Raw genomic sequence first — 20895 nt, forward strand, 5'->3', positions numbered from 1 at the left:
TCCAAGGATCTGTCCTTGAGCCTCCATAGCCATGTAATCACGAAGAAGGCTCATCAGTATCTATATGTTGTGAGGTGTTTGTGGTGATGAACTTTGTCACCAAAGACTCTCGAAAACTTCTACAGGTGTACAGTGAAGAGCATTCTGGCTGGCTGCATCGCTGTCTAATATGGAGGTGCCAATTCTCAGGACAAGAAAAAAAAACTCCACAGGGTCGTTAACTTGGCCTGCAACATCACAGGCACCAGAATTCACTCCATTGAGGACATCTGGAAGAGGCAGTGTCTTAAGAAAACAGCCTCTATCCTCAAGGACCCTCGCCACCCTGGTCATGTACTCTCCACTCTGCTAATATAGGGAAAAAAGGTACAGGAGCCTAAAGTGGCACAAGGACAGCTTCTTCCCTACTAACATCAGATTCCTGAATGATCAATAACCAAAGACACTGCCTGACTTTGACTTTTCATGCATTACTTTTATTTAATTTTTCTAATGTTTACACTTTGATGCGGCTGCAAAACAACAAATTTGGTGACTTGTTCATAACAATAAATTCTGATTCTGAACAGCCAAATTACTTAAATGTTCAATGTAAATTTGGGAAATTCCCTATTCCTGACATTTGAACAGGCCATGACCTTTTATTTAATAAAAAGCATATCTCCACTGCACAAAACAAACATGATCTTTGACTATCTTATTGACGACAGTGGCTGTGTTGCTCTGGAGCTTTTTTCCCTGACTTCATAAACCTGTCATCCAGTCCATTTGGTGCATTGTGCTTCAGTTTCCAAGTCCAACACTTCTTGTTGACACACTGCAGGAAGAATGTGAAAGCTTTGGAGAGGATACAGAAGAGGCAAACCAGGATTTTCCTGGTTTGCTGGGTATTAATTATACCCTGCAAACTTTAATTGTGTTTTTCTGGAGGGGTGAAAGCTGAGGGGTGACCTGATACAAATGTAGAAAATTGTTTGGTATAGATTGATAATCATTTCGTGGAGTAGAAAAATCAAGTATTACTGTGTATCGGTTTTAATGAGTTTCATCCTACCTTTCACTTTTAAAATGGCTGTAGTTTTCTGATCTCCTGAATCACAGGAATATTCACCGGCATCTTCTGGTTTCAGGCTGTGAATTAACAGCTCAACATGGTGATCACTTTGCTTGATTTCATACTTTTTACTTGGGCGAAGCAGCAGAGAACCTTTCCTCCATTTTACTGGAGCATCAGGTTTACTAATCAGACAGTGAAGAGAAGCAGTACTATCCTCTTCTACTTCCACATTCTGAAGCTCTTCTTTGAAAAGTACTGGCAGTACTAGGATAAAAGGAATTTTAAAATTCATAATAATATTCACTCAAAATCCAATCAGGAAATCTTTCTATTGAAACCAAGAACGCCCAAGCAGTTTCATTCAGAAAATAATGCATTCACTTTTACCATACCACTAAATCAATAAACTGACCAGGGTACAGTTAATTAATTTAAACTGGGGCAGTTATGGATCAAAGCAAAAAGCCAAATTAGTTCTTCATTTGTTTGAGATAAATTTGGTGACTGTCCTGATTCCTGATATTTGGGGAATGTGTGTACTTGTTTTTTCTGACAGGTTTACTTCGAATGCACAACACAAACAGGCTCTTTGATTGTTGTATCGCTGCCTATGCTATGGTTCCCTAGAGTGGGAAGGGAAGGTTAAGAATCACTGCTCCAGGCCCAATTGTTACTGAAATATTTTGCTTGAGAAAAATTGTCATTGGCCCAGTTCCTTTGGAGTTATGAAACCATGCACATATCAAGTCAATTTGGTATGATTAAAACAGTGGTTTTCAAATTTTTTCTTTCCACCTACATATCACCTTAAGCAATCCCTTACTAATCACAGAGCATTGATGGCATCAGGATTACTTAAAGTGGTATGTGAGTGGAAAGAAAAAGGTTGAGAACCACTGATTTAGATAATCATCTTATCTACTATTTTTGCTTCCAAAGTGAATGACCTCTCATTTACCAACATTGTACTTTGTTTCCCAGGCTCTTACCCGCTCATATAACCTATCCATTTCCACAGACTCTCTAAATCCTCTGCACAATTTGTTTTTCCACTCAATTTAGTGTCACCTGCAAATTTAGATATGCCACAATTGGGCCCCTCCTCCTAATAGTAATATATATTGTGATCACCTGTGGCACTCTGCTCACCATTGAAATATCCATTTATTCCAACTCTCTGCCCTTTCTTGGTTAACAAATCTTCTATCGATTATTTACTCCATACTTCATCCCCATCTCAACATATCTATATTTTATAGATGTTGTTTAAGAGGCACCTTATCAAACACCTCTAAGTACACACCAAGTGCATATTTCTCACTATCTACTCATTATATCCTCAAAGAACTCCAGTGAATTTGTCAAAACAGACCTTCCCTTCCTGAATCCCTGCATTTGCCTGACGGAACAATTTCTATCCAGGTGTCCAAATATTTCTTCCTTAATAACAAGGAGGACAGAGGTTTATGACAGCATTATGGCAACCTACATACTGCATAGCAGTGGAGAGAGCAAAGGATCATTCCAGCTTCCTGGCATAACAATGCTGGCAGTAATATATTTTGCTTCTCATGTAACAGTTTCTTACCACACAGAAATAGGCCATGTCTGAAATAGGACTAGTCTGAAAACAACAGGGAATTTCATGGACAAGAAATCCAGATGAGAATTTTGGAAATAAGAAATATGTTATTAGCAAAAGCAATACAGATCAATTCTAAGCAATGATTTTCATCCCACCTTTCACTTTTAAGAAGGCTGTAGTTTTCTGATCCCCTGAATCACAGGAATATTCACCGGCATCTTCTGGTTTTAGGCTGTGAATTAACAGCTCAACATGGTGATCTTTTTGCTTGATTTCATACTTTTTACTTGGGTGAAGCAACAGAGAACCTTTCCTCCATTTTAATGGAGCATCAGGTTTACTAATCAGACAGTGAAGGGAAGCAGTACTATCCTCTTCTACTTCCACATTCTGAAGCTCTTCTTTGAAAAGGACTGGTAGTACTAAGAGTAAAAGAAGTTTAAAATTCGTAAGGATACACATCCAAATCAAACAAGCATTCAATTCAAAACAAGGGCACCCCAGCATAGATCCATTCAGAAATTAATGCATTAATTTTCACCAAAAATGTTGTCTTCCACATGCACCAAACCAATAAAGCATCAAACTCAATCAGGATCAAGGAAAACCCAAAGGTGTTCTATGTGTACGTTAAGAACAAGAGGATGACTCGAGTAAGATTTGGACCACTAAGGGATAAACATGGGAATCGGTGCCTGGAGGTGAAGGCAGTAGGGCAAGTCCTTAATGAATACTTTGCTTCAGTTTTCACTAGGGAAAGAGACCTTGGTGACTGTCAGGTCAGTGCAGAACAGGCAAATTTGCTGGAACATGCCAAGGGTAAGAAAGAGAAAGTGCTGGAGCATATTAAAAACATTCAGATAGGTAAGTCCCCAGGATGGATGGTATATACCCACGTTACAACCAGAAGTGAGAGAAGATATTGCTGACGTGTTGCCGATTATCTCTCCCTGCAGCAGAGGACTGGAACATTGCATATATAGTTCCCTTGTTCAAGAAAGGTTATAGGAAGGATCCTGGGAATTATAGATCAATGAGTCTTGCATCAATGGTGGGCCTAAGAACAGGATTTATAGGCTTTTGGAGAAGGATAGTCTTCTCAGAGATATTCAGAATGGCTTTGTGAGGGGAAAGTTTGTGCCTAACTGAATATTTTGAGGAAGTGACAAAAGAAGAGCAGTAGATATGGTGCATATGGATTTTAGGTTCAACCAGAAAGTCATGAGGTTTGAGATCCATAGAAAATTGGCTATGTGGATTTAGAAATGGCTGGTTCAGAGAAGACACTTTACTAAATGGAGCATTTTCTGCCTGGAGGTTGGTGACTAGTTGTGTTCTGGGATCCCTGCTCTTTGTAACTTTTATCAATAAATTGGATGAAGAAGCAGAGGGGTGGGGCAATAAGTTGCCGAATGATACAAACATAGAAGGTGTGGTGAATAGTGTAGAAAATTGTCATTGGTTCCTACAGGATAGCAACAGGAGGCAGAGATGTGCAAGGAAGAGGCAATTGGAGTTCAATTTTAAAAGCTGTCTGAAGACCAAGTATGTGGTTAATGGAAGAATTCTCAGTAGTGTGGCAGAACAGGGGGATCTTGGAGTCCAAGTCCACAGGTCCATCAAGGTTGTATATTAATAGGATGGTGTGGCCGCCTGCAATTGCGGAGATCAGGCTGGAACATCGTGCGGTAGCAGACATGGAGAGAGATCGCTAAAGCGACTCCCAGGACAATGAACTGGAGTGGGTAGAAGCTGGGGCAGCATCAGACCAACAGCCCTAAAATGGCATTGGTCAAGCTGCCCGGCTAACTCAGCAGAAACAGGGTGGGGAAGAAGGGCATTCGTATGCCCGCTATTGTTATTCATATGGCTGACTCAGTCAATCAGCAAAAATGGCGGAGTGGTGGATCGGAAAAATGTCTCATGAAGTAAAAACACAATGCTGGAGTAAGTCGGCAGATCAACAGTGTACTTTACGTAGCAAAGATAAAGATACATAACCAACATTTCAAGGTATTATTTCAATCATGGTGCTTGCAGACTTTTGTGTTTTACAAATGTCTTATGATCATGGGTTGACCAAGCTAGGTCAACCCTTTTATAGTGACAGAGAATGAGAGGCAACAGAACAGATGACAAGAGGCATAGATAGGATGGACAGCCACTACCTTTTTCTCAGGGTGGCAATGACCGATACGAGAAAATATCTGTTTAAGATTAGTGGAAGAAAGTTTAGGGGAGACATCAGAGGTAAGATTTTTAGAGGCAAGTGTAGTGGGTGCCTAAAATGCATTACTGAGGATGGTGGTGGAGGCTGGTTTAACAGGAATATTTCTTAAATAGCCACATGGATATAAGAAAAATAGAAAACTGTGGGATGCAAAGTTGTGATGAGTTAGATTAGCCATTCTCAAAGATAGGCTGCAGATGCTGTGATTGTAGTAAAAACACCGAAATGCTGGAGGAACTCAGTTGGTGGTGGGTACCTATATTCTCATATCAGAGTTATAATTCTTAGCCCTCTGCTCTCTTCCCCTATCATTTATTGGCTTCTTTCTTTTCTCCTTTCCTACCACATCTTACCTGTTAGTTTGTGCTTCCCCTCCCCTCCTCTTCTCACACCCTCCCCTCCCACCCCACTGACCTTTTTTTATTTAAGTGTCTGCCTCCTTTTAGGCATTCCTGAGGAAAGGGCTGAGGCCCAAAATGTTGACTGCGTTTTAATTCTTATGGATGCTGAGTTTCTCTAGTACTTATGTGTTTTAGCACATGTTCTTGCTTTTTTCCTAATCTTTCTTTGGCTTGGCTTCGCGGACAAAGATTTATGGAGGGGGTAAAAGTCCACGTCAGCTGCAGGCTCGATTGTGGCTGACAAGTCCGATGCGGGACAGGCAGACACGGTTGCAGCGGTTGCAAGGGAAAATTGGTTGGTTGGGGTTGGGTGTTGGGTTTTTCCTCCTTTGTCTTTTGTCAGTGAGGTGGGCTCTGCGGTCTTCTTCAAAGGAGGTTGCTGCCCGCTGAACTGTGAGGCGCCAAGATGCACGGTTTGAGGCGATATCAGCCCACTGGTGGTGGTCAATGTGGCAGGCACCAAGAGATTTCTTTAGGCAGTCTTCTTTGGTGCACCTCTGTCACGGTGGCCAGTGGAGAGCTCGCGATACAAATATACTCTTTTGTAAGTGCTAATCATGCCATTAGCTATGCTTTCCAAGAGTATTTTTTTTTATCCTGGAACTCCTAATTCTATCATTCAATTCATCTGGTGCCTCTTGCTATAGATTCTAAGGCCAAGTGTGTTTGCATAATTTCCTACTTGTATCTTTATGGGATGATGTTTTTATTTAAACGAAAAGATTAATGTCAGGCCATATTTGAATTTTGTGTGCACCTCCAATCGTCACATTACAAGAAGGATGCACAGGATTTAGAGAGGATGCAGAAGATTGCACACAACACTCCAAGTGCAGCCTAAACAAAGTTTTGTAAATTAATAGCTTTTCATTTAACTCAAGTTTATTGTCATTTAATTATACAAGAACAGTCCGATGAAACAGTGTTCTCTGGTCCTCAGTGCAATGCACGTAGACACACACCGGACATAACACACGTACGGATGGACAGACAATACATATGCAAGACACTTATTCAAAGATACAAATAAATAAATAGATAGATAAATTTAGTTTCAGAAATATGAGAGTCTTGAACATTTAGTGTGAATAGTTCCTTTGGTCATTAAACATGCCTGTTATACAGGTATAGATCTCAAGTTCACATATCAAACTTCAGATTGTAATTTTAGTGAGTAATAATTGCATCTTACCATTCACTTTTAAAAATGCACTGGTCTCTTGGTCTCTTGAAAGACAGGTATATTTTCCAGTATCTTCTGGTTTTAAGTTATGAATAAGTAACTCAACACAGGAACCCTTTTGCCTGATTTCATGTTTCTCACTTAAATTAAGTGCCATAGATCCTTTTCTCCATTTCACATCAGCATCTGGTTTAGTAATCTCACACTGCAGAATGACGGTAGAACCCTCTTCAGCTTCCTTGTCCTGAAGCTCATGCTTGAAAAGCACAGGTAGGGCTAAGGAAGAGAGATTTAATTCAAGAATTATGTATTTTGTTTTCAAAAGAGAAATTTCAACCAATCAGTAAGATATTTCAAGAACCTATTTAATTTCAGGATTCTGTTAACATTTCAAGTTTGTGTCCCATGATGCCTGTAAGGAGCTTGTTGGGCAGCACAGTTGGCAAAACTGAGATCAGAACCAGACCAGGGTTTGAGACCCACGCTATCTGTAAGGAGTTTGTACGTTTTCCCTGTGTATGTGTGGGCTTTCTCCAGGGGCTCTGGTTTCCTCACACCATTCAAAATGTACTGGGTGTGTAGGTTAATGGGGGGTAAATTGGGAGGCTCGGACTCACAGGCCAAAATGGCCTGTTACTGTGCTGTATGTCTAAAGTGAAAGATTAATTTTTTTTAAATATTGTAAATATTGCTCCTTCAGTTGTTGAATAGAACAGTTAGATTTTCCTCAATTTTAAAACAATAAACTGCTTGTTTCTTGAAAGTTTAAACATTTCTACCCATCGAATCTCACGATCACAAACCAATTCTGCAGTTAAAATGACTATTTCATCCAGAAATTCAGAATTTATGACATTTATTTTTCTGGAAACTTCACTAAATGCTTAATTTGTCAAAATAAATCTTTCAAGTGTACTTACACTTATTTTTAACATAATGTGATAACCTGGGCAAAAATTAAGTCAAAGGTTGATCTCTTATTTACAGGAGGTGATGGTTGAGGGTCATTTTGAGATTGGACCTTTGGTGTTACAGGGACTACCTGCTATTCATAAAATACATAGAAAATGTGGCGCAGTTTGTAATGAAGATGAATAGCCTGAATCTACAGGACAATATTGATGAGTTGATAAGATGGGCAGGGTAATTTTAATCAAAATTAATCTTGATTTGTGTGAGGTGATGCATTTTTGTAGGATAAGTAAAGTAAGACATACAAATTGAAGGAAAAGCTTCAGGGAGCACAGAAAAACAGGGTGTTTTGGGGACAAGGATGCCTGAAGATGACAGATGCTGAGGTGATAAATTATGCCTATAGAGTATTTACCCACAATATTATAAAACACTATGTGGTTCTGCTTGCCACATTTTTGCAAGGACTCGTTTGCTCTCTGGGGAGACTTACCAGGATGCTTCTTGGGTAGAGTGTTTCACTTAGGAATGGAGACTACATAGACTAGTTTGTTTTCCTTGCAGTAAGCAGGCTGAGGAAGGGCCTGACTGATTTAGGTAGGTGATTTATCATTTTTTTTAACCTAGAGAGTGGTTGGAATTTGGAACTGCAAGTGGTGGAAGCAGAGACATTTAAGAAATATCCTAAAGGGTTACATTCTGTACAGGATGACAAGATTTTTTTTTACAATTGATGCATTTTATTGTTTTTTCTTAATGTTTTAAATATTTTTGAGTTTGTGAAAATTCAAACGTCCTTGACAAAGCAGTGGGTCTTGCCAGCTGCCAAATATTTTTTCACCAATTTTCTTTCAAACCCAGGGTCTAAAGAAACTCAATACTGTGAATATGCTCTTAACAAAAATAATTTGCCACAACCAGCAAGATAACTTGTTAATTACCATTGCTTCCTTTGGTTACTGTCAGGCACATCACATGCAGGCATTTCATTTCCAGATAATTCTAGACCTTTGCATAAATAATTCAATATTTAACTCCAAAAACCATTATCTGATTTTTTTTCAGAAATCCAAATGTTTCAGTATTTGGCACACCTGGTTCTGTTTCTTGTATCCCCTTTAAATACACGTGGACCTTTGTTTTCTGCACTCCCTTTAAGTTCACTCTGACCCCTTTCCCATGTTCTCTCCAAATTCACTGGGACTTCTTCCAAAGCTCCTTTTAAACTCATCAGCTTGGTCCCCATGCTCTCTTTAACTTTACTGTATCCATGTTCTGTACTATCTTTAAACTCAATGGGTTCCCCTCTGAGACCTTCCTATTTAGGATCTCTATCTGTGGCATTTTTTTAGCTCATTAGGGCTCTGTTCCCAATCTTCTTTTAAATTCACCTTGTATTCCTTTTCAATGACTGGTGTTTTGTTTCCTCTGCTCCCTTGACACTCAACTTATTTATAGGAAGATTGATTATGCTTCCCTCTACCATTTTAAAAAATGAATTAAAAATGTTGATATAGATTGCTCAATGCAACATTGAACAGACTGAAAGAATTGTCACTTCAGCACTACGAATATCCTAAAAGTGAAGTATTATAGTACTGATCATCTATTTAACAAATATATGTCAACCCAACATAAAATAAAAGCTGAAAATTGATTCAGTATTTTCAAATTTTATCTTCCAAAATTTGCTGCCTTGAAAATTTTATGTCAACAATAATATTGCAATACTGCTAACAATATGGCCATATTGAAGGAAACAGATACGGCTAATTATGGATAAGGTATTAAATGAAATATTTTGCAATAATTAACCATAAGCTGCTGGAGCAACTTCATCAAGGACCCAACCAGATCATTAACTGACCATTTCTCCCCTTGGATGCTGCCTGACCTATCGAGTTCCTCCAGCAGCTCTTTGTTTGCTCAAGATTCCAACTTATCTGCACTTGTCTGTCTCTAGTCATGAAATGGGTTTGCTGGGATACCTTTCACCTTTAGTAAGGCAGATGTTTTTTGATCCCCTGAATCACAGGTATACTCTCCAGCCTCTTCAACTTTTAGACTATGAATAACTAGCTCCACACAGGAATCCTTTTGCTTAATTTCATGCTTCTCACTTTTACGAAATACCACAGATCCCTTTCTCCATTCCACGAGCACATCTGGTTTTGAGGTTTCACAATGTAATGTGACAGTACTCTTTGCTTCAACTTCCTTATTCTGAAGTTCTTGTTTGAAAAGCACAGGAAGGGCTAAGAGAAATGATGATTTAATTCATGGTGATATACCTTAGTTATGATTCAAAATTGATATTTCAATCCCAAAAAGTCAATAATTGAAGTAGTTATACAATTGTAACCCTGAAACATCCTAAACTTTTTTGAACTCCTGAAGTAGAAAATTGCTGGAAGCCAGTTGTCACATTGCATTTTGCTTATGTTCAAAATTCTGTCATGTGAACTGAAGAAAGCCATAACATTCAATGACAGTTCACTTATTTAACAGGACAGGCACACCTAAAATCCTCTCACCATCTACAAGCTCCTCAAATTTAATCACTCTGACCTACATATGAATGGTTGGGAATGTACAATATAGTTTGTCTGACATGTGTAATTTCTATTATCCTTAATGTGTTTTCCAGATGCTCAGGGCTCAAACACTGAAGAGCAGGTGTTTCCTCCAGTATGAATTTTTTAAAAAAACATCTTCATCAGAGTTGCTTGACTTGCATCAAATGCACCGAATTTTCTTTATTTTCTTCGTGATGCCTCCCCAAGTGAATTGATCTTTTAAAAGACACACCCCTATTCCTCCGTCAAGCTTTTCCTCAACTCCCCTTTCAATATCATTTCACCCTCCACAGCTCTACTTTCAGATTCCCACCACCACTATTCAATCTTAGCTGGGATTTCTCACCAACCCAGTCTGATTTTCTTGCCACTCTCCCTTCTCCAATGACCATGTGCAGAGGGATCTAGGGTTCCAGGTCCAGAGTTCCTTGAAAGTGGCCACGCAAGACAAAAGATTTTTAAAGAATGCATATGGCACATTTGCCTTCATCGGTCAGGGCATTGAGTTAGGAAGTCACATTGTAGCTATATAAAACATTGGTTAGGTCACACTTGGAGTATCATGTGAAATTCTAAAGCCCCACTGAAAGAAAAAGGTCAAAGGTTTGGAAGGGTCCAGAAAAGATTTACCAGGAAACTGCTCGTATTAGAGTATGAAATATGGAGAGAGGTTGACAAACTTGGTTGTTTTCTCTGGAGTGTCAGAAGCTGAGCGGAGACCTAATCTAGGCTTATAAAATGGTTAGGTAGGAAAGACAGGAACAATACCCAGAAGTGCTGGAGCAACTAAGCAGGTCATGCATCATCCATGAAAGTAATTCAGGCCTGAGCCCTTATCAGGGATGCCAAGACTGGCCAAACACCAAATAAGAATGGAGAGGAGGAGAAGATGATAGGTGATAGGTGAATGCCAGTGGGAGGGGGAAGAAAGGAAAGAGCTGAGGTGATGGAGGAAGGCACAGAGGGCTGAGATAGATGCTTTCTGATAGGAGGGTGTCACTTATACCTTCATTACACTTGGTGAGTCTAAATCAAAGAGTTTTAGAGGATAGAAACAGGCCCTTCGGTCAACTTTATCCATGTCGACTATCATTCATATCTATATACCACTTGCCTGCAATAATCCATATTTGTTCATGGTTTTCTCATTCAAGTACTAGTCCAGAAATGTTGTTACTACTGCTACCTTCACCATGTCCTTCAGCAGCTCATTCCAGATACCAACTTCTTGTGTGAAAATGTAGTTTAATATTCAACTCTCCCAGCCCATGCCTGGCTACTTGTGGTGCAAACAGTGGTATAGCTATTAGCATTGTCTACTTGTATGTACTGTATGAGCCCCCTGCACATGTAACTCCTCACCCTAGAAATCCCCATAAAGGTTGTTATGCCCAAACTCCTCCCTCAGTACCTGCCTTGGAACCGGGTCAGCAACATGTGAGATGTGTTGATGTCTCAAGGTAATTAAAGCCTATTAATCACGACTCTCTGTCTAATGTGGTTGATCAATTAGCACTACACTATTGTACATGCTTACTTTAAATTCTGCATTTGCATTATCTTTCTCATCTGATACATGACGACTTTGGGTCTCACCCTCCACCAGATCAGTTTAAATCCTCCTGAGTAACACTCCGGAGGATTTCTCCCCACGAAATATTGGTCTCCCTGCAATTCAGATACACTGTCCCAGAAGAGATTCAATAGTCCAAGTAGCTGAAGCACTCCCACATGTATCAGCTCTTTAACCATGCAGCCATTTGCCTTATTCTCCTATTCTTACCCTCACTAGCATGTGGCAAAGACAGTAATCCTAAAACAACAACCCTATATGTTCTAATCTTTAACCTTCTGTTTTCTCTCTTTATTGCAGGACATTATCTCTTTCCTGCCTCCGTTGTTGATATCTCTATGGCTCACAATCTTCAGCTGCTCAACCTCCCCTTTCAGAATGACATGTGCTTGCTCATAGACACCCTTGACATCAGGGAAACACACTACCTTGGAGTTTTACTTGTGGCCACAGTGTCATTAACTATAAAGTCAACCATCACTGCCACTCACCTCAACTTTGACCTGCTGTACAAAAGAGCAACCATGGTGCTGCTGGTCTATCTGCCACCATTGTTTTTTCCTAACTGGCTATCCCCCCTTTTCAACTGTATCCACAATTAAATGGCTGTTAGAAGAAGAAACAACCACAGGGGACTCCTGCACGATCTGCCTTTACCATCTTATGGCCACCCATTGCTTTGAATGAACTTTTGATGTGCCCACCACCCTAAAACTCCTATCTACAAGACATTCTGCATCTTGTATGCTTTTCACTGAATCTATCTGGTGCTCCAACTAATTCATGCGGTCTGAGAGGAGTTGCAACAGGACACTTACTGTTAGTGCAGTCATTAGTGCTACCTGACTTTTCCCTGATCTCCACAGGAGAAAATCATTCCAGGCAGTGGCCATGAGCTCATGAGAGCCAATCATTATATAGCATCTGATGGCCGTTGTTTCAATTTCTACTTCAACATCAAACATTGACGTGCTGCAGGGGAAATTTAGATTTCTATAATGCTTGGCTTGCTCGCAAGCAATTTAATAATGTAGCCATCAGTACTGTAAGGGTTTCAAGAGCATTACCTTGATAAAATAGATACAAAGGGCATATATTCTCTCAAGATAATATTATCTGTGTTCTCACCACCCAATTTCTGAAGTGCCTTGATGCCATTGCATTCATAATCCTGTGAGAGATGGGAAAACTGATCTAAAATTATGAACATGAAGGAAACTAAAATTCATACATCAGTTAATGGCTGTAACCAGTACAAACAGGATGAACTTGGGGATTAGGATGCAGGAAAGCAGAGTCAGCACGATTAACATAAGAATCTTCTAGTCTTTGTGACAAGACCATAAGACTAAGATAAGGAGTGGTAAGGAACAATAGAATGTAGGAAGTTGAGGTAGTCTGGATCAGATAAGGGTCTCCTAGCCCTGGACAGAAGTACCAAGTCCTACATATCTAATTAGCTAACCTTACACAGATTTATACATATTAAATTAGCCAACCCTAGACAGGATGAGCCAACTCTGCATATCAAGAGACTGTAGCCCCGAGAATCAGGAAGGTGTGAATAAGGACAATAACATGAAGGGACACCGACAGGATAACCCCCCCTGGTCCTCCAAGTATACTGAAATTGCACGTAGGCAGGCAGGATTGCCTAATGCCAAACCTCTCCAGCAGGAGGCAGAAGAATGTAAGGGGGAGGGTATTCCTATACTGAAATCAACTGTATAAAAGTTGGGTGAGCCCCAGTATATGTGTGTATTCCCAGGGTAAGGGGAAGCACCCAACTTTGCATTGTTGCTGTAATAAATGTTCTTTGTTCTCAATTTTTGTCTCGAGCAATTTCTTTAAAGGTACTTCTATTTCTAACAATCCCATCAATACCAATCCCACCAGGACTTCTTCTATGGCTTTAATAGCCAAATAGCCCAGACTTCCAATCATCATGTCAAATGGTTTAGAGGAAAATTAAAACATAAGTAACAGTACATAATAAAAAGATGGTGAAAAAAGGTTTGGAATACTGAAACTAAAAACAAATTAAATATTAAAAATAAGTGACAGTTGTTTGAATTCCCTACTACCATGCTACTTTATATAAAATCTACACAATCTATTCTTTTATAATTATCCCAAAACAGAAAAAAAACGATGCCTTTCATGAGGGTAGTTACATGTTATATCTTTAAACATAAATGAAAATATGCATAAAAATACAACCGAATGAGTAATGTCAATTCACCTACCAATTACTTTTAAGCAGCATTTTGTCTTTTGGTCACCAGAATCACATGTATATTCTCCAGAGTCTTCAACTTTTAGATGGTGAATGAGCAATTCAACAGTGAAACCTGTTTGTATTATTTCATGCTTGTCACTTGGATGAAGCAGAGAAGAGCCTTTCCTCCATTTCACTGGATGATTTGGCTTAGTAAGCTCACAACAAAGTCTGGCAGTATTTCCCTCTTTATCTTCCATATTCTTAAGTTCCTTTTTAAAATGCACAGGCAGGGCTAACAGTACCAAAAAGTTGATTAAAAATGACTCAAGATTAATCAAACAGGAAGAGAAATGGTTTTAAATGGCTGCATTTTTGAATCATTCAATTTTAATAAGAATAAACTGACTTTATATATTATATATATTTTTATAACGTGCTTGAAAGAAATATGGTGAAAGTGAGATTAAAAACGAACTCATTCAATGGTGATTTTTTTTTTAATGGATATGAACAAGGTCAGAAATTAGATTTGCTCCACTCAGCACAATTGGATAATCTAGATTTAGAAATAGTGATAACAAAATGAAAGTATGAAAAAATACCAGCTGAGTTTGGCATGAATTGAGCATTAACACTTGTTGAAAAAGATGATCAGTAAATTGAGGCGACAGATTGAAGGTAATTACCTAAAAATAAAGTCAGATTTTTATCATATTTTCTTTTAGTTAGTGAGTTGTTAGTTTTAATTTATAAAAGGTATTTTAAAGATCAACATTTAAGAATTACAAAAACTGTTAAAATAGATCATCATTTTAGATAGCTAAAAAGATGGAGACGCAAGATACCAAGAGACTACACATGCTGGAATCTGCAGCAATAAACAAGCTGCTGGAGGAACTGAGTGGGTGAGCAGCATCGGTGGAGGGTGAGAGAGCATGGTAATTGTGGAAGAAATTGCTAATGTTTCAGGTCAAAATTTTACATCAGAATTGAGCAAATTTTTTTGTCAAAGTGCCCATTTATTACATGCTGTAAAATTCCTTGGGCAGAGCTGCTTGAACTCCATCATTGCATCAGGTTTGATTTGAAATTATCGCAATAAACCAGGATTGCTTTCACTTATTTAAAAGTGGGTTCTCTAGAGATAGTAGAATCAGCTATTAAAATGTTCAATCTACATGCTAAACCCACTTTCAGCTCTAGTTATTAAACTGTGGCAAATTGCCAATGTTAAACATATTTAATGATTATGTTTTCAAAGAAAATATTTCAAAAAATGCATTTTTAAGTGTTGTCCAATGTCCATAAAAGATTTCACATTCAAAGAAATGCAGGGTGCATGGAAGTTTGAGGACAAAAAAAACTTCGCAAAATTTTTTAAATGTTCAGACAACAGGTACAATATGGGGATTCAAGAATAATATTATAGGGAAATATGAGGAGAATAAAAAACGGGATTAATGTAGGTTTTGAGTAAGTAGGTGATTGATAATCAGTGTGGACTTTGTTTCTATGCTGTATGACTACGATAAATGATGGTAGCTCACCTTTTACTTTTAAGAAGGCTGTTGTCTGTTCATCTCCGGAGTCGCAAATATATTCTCCTGCATCTTCAAGTTTCAAGTCATGAATAATTAGCTCAACTTTGGAACCTTTTTGTTTCATTTTGTATTTTCCACCAGAATCAAGAAACACTGTTCCTTTCTTCCATTTAACGGGAGCATCAGGCTTTGTCAGCTCACAGCATAATGTGGCAGCATTCCCTTCCTTATGCTCCATATTCTGAAGCTTTGTCTTGAAAAACACTGGTAGTGCTAGAACAATAAATTGTATTATTTTCTTCTGATAAATCATTTTAAAATTACTTCCTCTATTCTGAAAACTTTAGGTTATCTAGAACTATGATGTCATGTTGTAATATGCCTTGTCTTGTTCACCCATCAATCCTGTAGCGATGTGCATGGAGTTCTGGTTAAGCAACAACTCAGTTTTAAAATTTTCATCCTTGCTTTCAAACAATTCCATACTTCACCCATTCCTACATGTCAACCAGTTTTGAAAAATCAGAACTCATCTAATTTTAGTTTAAGAACCTCCTCAAGTTTAACAACCTTTGGTCCCATGACTCTGAGCTCTGGAATACAGGTAAATTTCCAACATATTCAGGACTTTGGTTGTACAGAACTGGTAGATTTTCCAGAATATTAAATACCATTTCTATTAATAACCCAATAGTTTTCATTCACTTTGTTTTAGATTTTATATGGTAGTATAAATTCTCCAGTGACCCAAGTAAATTTAAAGGTGGCACAAAAAAAAACAGAACAGGGACCTGGTCAGTTGAGAAGGAGCACAGGAACCAGGGCTTCAGTGAATTGAAAAGAAGTCCTTGAACCAAGGCTCCACTAAAGCCACATGCATACAAGCATCACAATGTTAGTCATAGAGATAGAAAACTCGTGAAACTGGCAAGGTGCCAGCATTAGAGGAGTTATGGAGATAATGCAGCAATTCACTGCCAGAGAAACCAAAAGTTATGAAGCAATTTGAATGCAAGATTGAGACAGAGGCCAATGAAGATTTGTGAACAAGATTTACTGCAATGTGAAGAAAGAAAGATGCAATATGGGAGCCAGGTGGCCAAAAGCAACTTAGATTTGGGATGATTCTCCATATTATCCAGAAAAAAAATACTCTTGAAAGGAAGGGAGTATTAACTTTTATCTTAGAGCACTTAAATGTTCTCAAATTCCCTCTGATCTGACTGGGATATTTCATAGGCTCCATGAGAGGGAAGAGAATTGCTGGGGTCACACAGGAGACTGTTGCTGGAATCTGATGCTCAGCGCACTTTACTAGAATAACTCAGTGGGTCAAGCAGCATCAGTGGGAGAAAAAGAATGCTGGGTTTTGAGTTGAAACCCTTTGTCAAAACTTTCTCAGCCTGACCCACCAAATACCTCTAGCTTGTCACTGTTTGCTAGCAGTGATGGTTGATAGCTCGTTTAACAATGGGAAGCTTGTGACAGGTACTGTTGTACTGCTGGGGTTGAGGTTCTTTCTGGTCATACTATACACTGGATGGGAATGTTGGATCTATAATTACAGGTGCCTAACCTTTTATCCAGAATCGTCAGGACCGAACACCTGCCATTGTTCGGAAACTTCCGGATTTCAGAATCATTTTGATTTCTGTCCCTATAAGCCTGCCCAAGTCGCATGCCACATTCACCCTCACCTGAGTCGCACTGCTCTCTCTCTCCTCCCCCTTGCCTGTCCAAGTCACGCTGCCATCTCTCTCTCTCCACCCCATCCGACTGAGTCACGCTGCCATCTCTCTCCCCCTCACTCAACTGAGTCATGCTGATATCTCTCTCTTCCCCCCCCTCACCTGACCGAGTCACACTGCTCTCTCTCTCTCTCTCTCTCTCTCTCCCTCCCTCTCTCTCTCTCTCTGTGAGCTTGTTTTTACCTCTCTCTGTAAAAACCAAAATCCTCTCCCAAGGCTCCAAACCCAATCTTTGAAATATCTTATCAGTACCTCTGAGTCTGGACTTTATTGCCCATATACAATGGCTTCTGCAAACCCAACCGGAGCCTCAATGTCTAGCTTCAGCAAAGCTCTCGCATTTTAAATGAGATGTCTTTTGTGAAGTGTTACTCAGTTTGTGAAGCGACCTACACTGAACCCTCACAATCTACCTTTTTTAAAGACATATTTATCCATAACCATACTAATATAACATGTATCAGTAGCGACGACGGCCATTGAGCCCCCGCCACCGAGCCAACTGAAAGCACCGCAACGCTGGATGGGTGCCAGTAAAAACAATTCAGAGGCACTTAGAAAGCAGCGGAACATGACGGGATACATGGGAATTGAGCTAGGGTCGTGTCGGGTAATATTTGGTGCCGAATTCCATCTTTGATGAGCCGATGACATCAACTGAAAAAAGTGCCTGTTTTTGGAGGTTTCCAGTTTTTGGAATTCTGGATAAAAGGTTAGGTATCTGTAGTAGTTTTTGTTTGGTTAAAGGATAATATTGAGATATTGTCAAGATGAACAGAGAAATGGCAGACAAAATTATAAAATGTGAGGTGATGTATTTTGGAAAGTCCAATATGGCTACAATTTATTCAATGAATGATAATACCCAAGGAAGAACTAAGCAACTTAGGGACCTTGCTGTAGATAAGCAAGTTCTCTGAAATTACAAGCACGGGTAGATAAAGTAGTTAAGAAGGACTACAAGATACCGATTTCCTCCAATCAGTCACTTCAGTGTCTTGCTGAAGAAACTTGCCCCATCATGGGTTTTCCAAATGACAACCTCTTCTTCCAAGTCACCACAGAGTTCCTCTGGATTCCCTTATTTCAGGAGAAACACGTGAGCCAGACATTCCCTCACGTAAGGACTTACAAGGGTTTTCAACAGGCTGAAATCAGAACTCACAACCCATCTTCAAAATGGGGTCTTTCAACAAGCCTGCCAGCTTGCCATTGTTCAGCCTCAACTGCCGCTGTAGAACTGACCTATGTCTTATGGTCTTAATGGTGGGGCTCACTCAATGGGCTTGATAGCCTATTCCTGTTAAGGCATAGAATACAAGAGGAATAGAATACAAGGGCAGGGATGTGATGTTGAGGCTTTATTAGGCATTAGTGAGAGACTTCACAGAGTATTCTAAGTAGTTTGGGGTTCCTCATTTAAAAAAGGATGTGCTAATGCTACAGAGAGTTCAGAGGAGGGTAACAATGATGATCTTGGGAATGAAAGGGTTATCATATGAGTAGCGTTTGACAGCTCTTGGTCTGTACTCATTGGAATATAGGGGAATGAGGGAAGGATCTCATTCAAACATATTGAATGTGGAAAGGCATGGACAGAATAATTGTTGAAAGGTGCAAAATGCTGGAGAAGCTCAGCAGGTCAAATAGTGTTCTTTATTTAGCAAAGGCAAAGATACAATAGCCAGCATCATGCTGAGCTACTCCAGCATTTTGTGTTTTTACTCCAACCACGGCGCCTACAAAATTTTGTGATTTACAGTTGTAGAAAAGTTGTTTTCTACGGTGGAAGAGACTCTGATAAGAGGGCACAATTTCAGGATTGAAGGATGTCCACTTTGAATAGAGGTGTGGAGGAATTTATTTAGCCAGAGGGTGGTGAATCCGTGGAATTTGTTGCCAGAGGTGGTTGTGGAGGTCAAATTATTGAGTGTATTTAAGGGAGAGTTGATAAGTTCTTGATTAACCAGGGCATCAAAGGTTATGGGGAGAAAGTTGGGCAGTGGGGCTGTAACTTCCATGTCTTATGGTCTTAATGGTGGGGCTGATGCATCCTATTCCTGCACCATGCCTTTTGGTCTTAAGAAGGGAGGCACAACTAAGAGAGTGAAAGAGAACATTTCTCTTTAGCAAATGTGTCCATAAAGTTAAGGGGCAGGAGATTAAAGAGGAATTGGGGAAGAACTTGATTGCTCAGAGAATGAATGAGATCTGGAAAGCACTGCCTAAGGGAGTGGCAGAGGGAGCTTATCTTACATTTAATATGGGTGAGTGAGTTGGGCTGAAGTGCCTGTTTCCATGTTGTATAGTTCTAGGATTCTAAGTACTGAGATGAGCACTTGAAGCATCATGCCACAAAGGCCTTTGGCCAAATGCTACAAATGGGGATATAATGTTTACCATGGACGTAGGCCAAAAGCCTTTTTTACATACTGTAATACACTTAGACTCTCTTATAAAGGAAAACAGTAGTCAAGAGAATGACTTAGCTACTTGTTGCCTACTAAAACAAACGGCATTGTGCTGAGGTCAACCATTACCAAATTTTCCGAAAGAACTGAAAAGTCCACTTAAATCTTTCTGTCCGTGAACAATTACACAATGCCAATTTCAGATTGACGGTGTACTTCCATAATGCCTTATGCTATACTGGAACCACAGCACCTGATTTTCAGCTAAACACAAGTCAATACACAAAGTTCTGAGCAATTATAATAATTTAAATAGTCTCTCTAATATATATTTAAATACAAAAAATGTTAAGAAATAAATGCATTTAGTACTACCACAGATTGGACAATAAAAATATAAAGAACTCAAATAACATAAAAATAAAGTTTTTTTTCTGTAACCCTATTTTTGAAATTGACTTCTGACCACATGAATCTATTTTAGGCTATGTCCTGCAGGATTTTTAGTCAATGCTTAAAGATATATATTTAGAAATTTGCTTTTTGAAAATAAGGATATGGGCAAAACATGAAGAACTACATTCATGCATGTTAATTATATTAATATTCCCATACCTTTCACTTTAAGGGAAGCTGTGGACTGCTGTTCTCCTGAAACACAGGTATATTCTCCTGTATCTTCTGGTTTCAGGTTGCGGATTAACAGTTCATTTATAGGACCGTTTTTCTTTATTTTATACTTGTCACTGGAATGAAGTACCATAGTTCCTTTTTTCCATTCCACGGAAGTATTTGACTTTGATATCTCACAATGTAGAGTGGTGGTGGTGCCCTCTTCAGCTTCCTTGTTTTGTAGCTCTTGTTTGAAAAGCACTGGAATTGCTGGCATGATAAAATTATAGTGCATTACATAAACGTGAAAAATAGAATGACTCAGTTTACTATTGTACTGCTCTATACGATACGGCTGTTTGAAACCATTCCTTTCATCATTCGTAAAAATATATATAAATATTCAAAATTAAAATAAAAAGAATTTGAGTTGATTCATCTCGCATTAATAGGGTCTTTCTAGAAGTATGTACACATATTTAAATGTATGCATCTTGGTAAGTAAAATACCATACACAAGATAAATAATTATAGTCTTTTTTCTGGGGTTTGGGTATCTGGGTGAGAAGGGAAAGATTTAAAGGGGACCAGATGCATCCTTTTCATACAGGGGTGCTGGGTATACAAAATGAGCCGCCAGAAGAATTGATAGAAATGGATACATTTAAAATATTTTTCAACAGGTACATGGACAGGAACGGTTAAGACAGACAGACTGACAAATGCCACTACAGTGTGATAGGACAGATTCTATCACCAATGTGTCTATGTACAGATGTACAGAGGGTCGTGTAGGATGACTGTGATTGGCTGAGAGTGTAGCCACACCTACTGGCAGGTCTTAA

The 20895-nt window shown here is 39.0% G+C and overlaps 1 protein-coding gene across 14 annotated transcripts in view; it reads right to left on the bottom strand.

The window, feature by feature from the left end:
• The window catches only part of LOC138751919 (obscurin-like), a 755203-nt gene that overhangs the window by 457659 nt on the left and 276649 nt on the right, over positions 1-20895 (bottom strand). For all 14 annotated transcript variants that reach the window (XM_069914884.1, XM_069914878.1, XM_069914879.1 and 11 more), the window contains 6 exons: positions 20054-20320; positions 15286-15552; positions 13764-14030; positions 6466-6732; positions 2798-3064; positions 1055-1321 (listed from right to left, as the gene is read on the bottom strand). In XM_069914884.1, coding sequence (XP_069770985.1) covers positions 1055-1321; positions 2798-3064; positions 6466-6732; positions 13764-14030; positions 15286-15552; positions 20054-20320 — 1602 coding nt within the window. The remainder of the gene's footprint in view (positions 1-1054; positions 1322-2797; positions 3065-6465; positions 6733-13763; positions 14031-15285; positions 15553-20053; positions 20321-20895) is intronic.

Source organism: Narcine bancroftii, chromosome 1, assembly GCF_036971445.1.
Source record: "Narcine bancroftii isolate sNarBan1 chromosome 1, sNarBan1.hap1, whole genome shotgun sequence".
NCBI lineage: Eukaryota > Metazoa > Chordata > Chondrichthyes > Torpediniformes > Narcinidae > Narcine > Narcine bancroftii.